The 4871-nt window shown below is 40.6% G+C and overlaps 1 protein-coding gene and 1 long non-coding RNA gene across 9 annotated transcripts in view; one reads left to right on the forward strand and one right to left on the reverse strand.

Annotated features, from left to right (window-relative positions):
- The window catches only part of LOC116704268 (uncharacterized), a 10853-nt gene extending 9970 nt beyond the window's left edge, over nucleotides 1-883 (reverse strand). The window contains exon 1 of the long non-coding RNA XR_004335643.1: nucleotides 822-883. This is a non-coding gene — a long non-coding RNA (uncharacterized LOC116704268). The remainder of the gene's footprint in view (nucleotides 1-821) is intronic.
- The window catches only part of tnca (tenascin Ca), a 48652-nt gene that overhangs the window by 30369 nt on the left and 13412 nt on the right, over nucleotides 1-4871 (forward strand). For 4 of the 8 annotated variants that reach the window (XR_004335642.1, XM_032539595.1, XM_032539596.1 and 1 more), the window contains 6 exons: nucleotides 3-272; nucleotides 1428-1613; nucleotides 1705-1794; nucleotides 1911-2174; nucleotides 2655-3056; nucleotides 3934-4368. Coding sequence is in view for 7 of the 8 variants with exons in the window: in XM_032539595.1 (XP_032395486.1) it covers nucleotides 3-272; nucleotides 1428-1613; nucleotides 1705-1794; nucleotides 1911-2174; nucleotides 2655-3056; nucleotides 3934-4368 (1647 nt within the window). In the remaining variant the exon portion in view is untranslated. The remainder of the gene's footprint in view (nucleotides 1-2; nucleotides 273-1427; nucleotides 1614-1704; nucleotides 1795-1910; nucleotides 2175-2654; nucleotides 3057-3933; nucleotides 4369-4871) is intronic. The other 4 variants (XM_032539598.1, XM_032539601.1, XM_032539602.1 and 1 more) reach the window with 2 other exon arrangements.

Raw genomic sequence — 4871 nt, forward strand, 5'->3', positions numbered from 1 at the left:
AGAGATCGATGGCCCCCGGCAGGTTGAGGTGAAGGACGTGACGGACTCCTCTGCTCTGGTCAGCTGGTCTCAGCCGGTGGCTCCTATGGACAGACTCACTATGTTTTACAGGCCCAGCTCCGGCCCGTCTGATGAAACCAGTGTAGATATTCCCCCCCCAAACAAGCAGCACAGCATCGACAGTCTGAGGCCAGACACTGAGTACAAGGTGTCGCTCATCTCCAGGAGTGGAGGCCTCACCAGTGACCCTGTCACGGCCACATTCACTACAGGTAGGCTGGGGATAGCAGTAACTGTAAGATCAAAATGTAGTGGTAAATACTGAAGTTATGGTGATATATATTATGTTTTTCATATTGTCAATATGAAAAGACCAAAACCTACCTGAGCCTATCTTCTAACAAGTATTTCTGTATGTCAAAGCCTGATATATTTTCTTTCTCTTTGCCACAGAGCTCCATTGCTCCAAAAACTATTAAAAACACATCAGTGAGCCACACTGTTGCACTGGGTGACATGTCCCTTTATTACCATGAACACACACACACTGTAGTTTAATTTGACTCAATTCCACACACAACGTCCTGCCGACATAAATATTAACCAGAGTACCAAACGCGGATTAATCTGCCGCTGAAAAAAGTACCCAATAAATGCACTATTTCCTCTTGTTACTGTCGCGATAGTCAATAAATCAATTAATCATACAACAACAAAAATGAGCTTTGTGTGTGTTGGCCCGCCCCTCCGCGAAGCTCCGACCTGCAGAGGAGCAAAAGAAAGTAGCTGCTGGTACAAACATTTACTCGGCAGATAACCACATATTTCAAATGTCTTCCAGTTCCAGTGTTAAATATTCTCTAGAAATAAAAGTATATTGATCCTCATATTAGATCATCATTATATTATATTAAAACGGTCTCAGAACAACAATATTATGGTTCATCGCAATAATTTCTGGGACAATTTATTGTCCAGAAAAATTTGTTATCGTGACTGTTACCAGTTATTTTAGTAAATTATTGAGTCTTCAAAAAATAAAATATATTTGTGACCGGTTTTTACAGATTTACCACTTCAGTAGAATTCAATGTTTTTTTTTGTTTTTTTCATGGGACTTGTTGACAATATAAAACATATATGGAATAGCAACAGCCTTTTTCTTTAATTTTATTCAAACACTGTGGAAAAACTACATTGAAACCATACAGTATTGCACAACATGCTAGTGTGTGGCTATATTTCACAGTATTTATATTTATTTTGTGGCGATTTGGGTTGTGCATACATCTGTTTGCGTACTGCAAATTGGAGTCAGATTTCTAATAATATCCAATAAAATGGATTAAATATCTGTGTATAAATGTATTGTTTGTGAGCAGAGAAGTATTCTCCTATTATCATTATAAATATTTACTTTTTCTTAGCCCTGGACGCCCCCAGAGACCTGCAGGCCGTGTCTCAGACAGACAACAGCATCTCTCTGGAGTGGACTAACAGTCAAGCTGATGTTGGCAGCTATCTGGTGAAATACAGTCCCATCTCTGGAGCGACTCACAGCGAGGAACTGTTCCCACGGGGACCAGGAGACACAACAAAAGCTACTATCACTGGTAAGTGTTAAACGTATATTCAGTTCGACCACATGCAACTTGTGTTAGTCATGCCACATGGTCATTTTCCTTCCACTCCTCTGTTTGGCAGGGCTAAAGCCAGGCACAGAGTATGGGATTGGTGTGACAGCTGTGAAGAGTGAGAGAGAGAGCCTCCCTGCTACTACAAATGTCGCAACTGGTGAGAAATACGGCGAGCAGCTGTCCAAACAGTCGTCCTAAGCACCACTTCATAAATATTGAGAGAGCATGCAAAAGAAGTACAATTTTACACTCAAAATATTTCATTTCTGTCAGACATCGATCCACCCAGAGGTTTAGAAAAAATCGAGTCCACAGAGACCTCCCTCACCTTGAAGTGGCAGAAACCTCGGGCTAAGATTGGCGCCTACAGGCTCGAATATGTCTCCAGAGACGGCCAGGCTGAAGAGGTGGAGATCCCAGCCAAAGCGACTAGCTACGTCCTGTCCAACCTGACTCCTGGAATGAGCTACACCCTCACTTTGGCTGCTGAGAGGGGGCACAAGAGGAGCACACCTGTCACCTTACCTGCATCTACAGGTGGGTAGGGAACCATTTCACCAGAATAGAATGTTGCAGTAATGACACACATCCCTCAAAATATGCTGCAATGCAAAATATTCTGTTATGTTACTTAGTTTCTTCATGGTGTTTTCCGTTCAGTTGTTCAGATTTTGGAGTTCAATATCTGTTTTTATGTTTGTTAAGTCCATCAGTATATATATATGTGTGTGTGTGTGTGTGTGTGTGTGTGGGGTGTGGTGTGGGTGTGTGTGTGGTGTGTGTGGGTGTGTGTGTTGTGTGTGTGTGTGGTGTGTGTGTGTGTGTATATGATAGATATATATATATATATATATATATATATATATGCAGTGTTTAAATGAATGCACACCAGAGTCAAACTTTGGAATTTAGGATTACCTGTATAGATATTTTAAGACTTTGCCAAAGGAATACCAAAAAATGCACTTACACCTAAATTATGCTTTCTTGATTTGTGCCTTTTTGTTTTTCTTGTAGCCTTGTTCACATTTTATTTAGCTGACTCAGATGACCGTGAGCTAACGACTCCTGCAGGCTCGGAGGATAATGTCATTAGCTTTGTGTATTTAGACCCCTCTGAGTCCCACTTCTCAGTTGGTATGGAGTCTGACGATGAGCTTGGGAAACTGACTATCTCGGGCATCACGCCTGATGGATTTAACCTCTCGTGGAAACTAAATGCTCTCAGTATCTATGATAGTTTGGCAGTAGAGTATAAAGACGCTCAGCGATTGTGGGATGTGAGAGAGGTCCAACTTCCTGGAGATGCCACTGGCTCTAGAATCCAGAGCCTGAATGCATCGACAGAATATCAAATAAAACTTTATGGATTAACCAGTAGCCAGAGATCTGCGCTACTTGAAGCTGTTGCAGTCACAGGTATAAGCTTCTCTTTTAGTTTGTTAGGGACTTTTGGTCCCGTTGTTTTTTTGACAGCTTCTCTTTTCAGTGGAGATGATGTTCTGTGTCATAGAGGTGAAATAGTTGATCAGAGTATCGATATGATTTGCATGCTGATATGTTACTCAATGAGATTTCCCAGCAAAGAATACAGTCACCTTCATAACCAAAGAAAACTAATTTTCATCTCATCCCATCCCATTTGTCATCTGACGAAGTTTCAGTACTGTGGCAGAATGTTGCAGAAATTCAAATACAAGAAGAAATCTAGAGTGGGAGTTATTGGGAAATACGTACTCCCTGAGGCACTAATACCTTCAAATACAAGGGGTTATAATACACTGACTGTCCTGATTTCATTTGACGTTTTAAATGCAACCATTTTGTTCTGTCTGAAAGCTAATTCCACCTGCATCATTCATTGTCTTCAATCCCTTCGCCACAACGCATGTCAAACAAGGGACTCAGAACAGACTTTCTTTAGGACAGCAGCAACACAAAAGTGGCTGTGCATGGCTTCAACATCTATTTGAAGACAACTGTGTACTTCCACTCCGGTGGACTACTCAGATGCTTCAAAAATTAATGGTGCAGACTCAAGTGCCATTAATGTCTTAGCTGTTGCTTGATGATATGAACCACAGTCCAGGAAAAACTGGAATAATAAGAGGCAAGAAATTAATGAAATCTTGACAAGAAGTAGGTAGATAATGGATCGAACTTTGTGCAGAATTATTTGAATTCTACAATATCTTGTGTTGTTATTTTAACCCTATTTCTTCTTCACATGTTCTTTTTCAGTCATCAGCAGAGCCGGTAACAAATTCATTCTTTGACCTGCTTTTATTCACTGTAGCACCCACGCCTACCTCTCCAGATGTTCTTGTGCTGAGCAGCAAAGATGCCCCTACAACCCAAACAACTGCTCTGGATATTGAAGCAGTTCAAAACCCAGATCCCCTCCGTCCTCTAAACACGTCAGATACAGGTGTGATGGGCTCTGGGGCTGAGCCTGAAAGCTCGAGCCTGGACGTGATGGGGAACCTCACAGTCAAAGTCACCTCCACCAGTGTAAGCTTGGCTTGGTCGGCGCCTACTGAGGCATTTGACAGCTTTTTGGTGGAGCTCAGTCCTCTGTCAGGGGCAACACAAGCTAATGTGACCACACTACATGGTAGTCTGCGAAAGGCTGAAATAGCGGGTTTGTCCCCCTCCACACGATATGGTATTACATTGCAAGGGCTGGTGGAAGGCAGGCGATCTTTACCTCTCAAAGTTTTTGCTACTACAGGTACTTGGAGTAAATATTTCTTCTTTTTTTGTAGGTGTTCATCGCAACCCATCCTTATGACATCCATTCACTTTGTATGCTCTAAATATTTCAGTATGGCTGCACAGACTGTTGATGTTTTATTGTGAATGACAATTCTTATTCATCCCATATTTTCCGTTACCTCTGACTCTTACTTACGGCGGAGTATTAGGACCATAAGAAATCGAGATTTAAATATCAATATATTCCAGAAAAAGTTGTAACATTTGAAGACTAATTGATAACATTTTAAAATTAAAGTCATACTTACAAGATAGAAAGTTGTAAAGTTTCAAGATTATGGTCAGAAAATTATTTAAAGCCATAATATTTCAAGAACAAGTTATAATTGAAATATTATAACTTGTTCTTGAAATATTGTGTCATTATATTATGATTATAACCGTGAGATTTCAAGGAGTGTAATATTTTGAGAGCAGTATTTCAACATTGAAGTCATGATATTTTGAAAAAAAGGATTT

Source organism: Etheostoma spectabile, chromosome 16 (assembly GCF_008692095.1).
Source record: "Etheostoma spectabile isolate EspeVRDwgs_2016 chromosome 16, UIUC_Espe_1.0, whole genome shotgun sequence".
In the NCBI taxonomy this organism is placed as follows: Eukaryota; Metazoa; Chordata; class Actinopteri; order Perciformes; family Percidae; genus Etheostoma; species Etheostoma spectabile.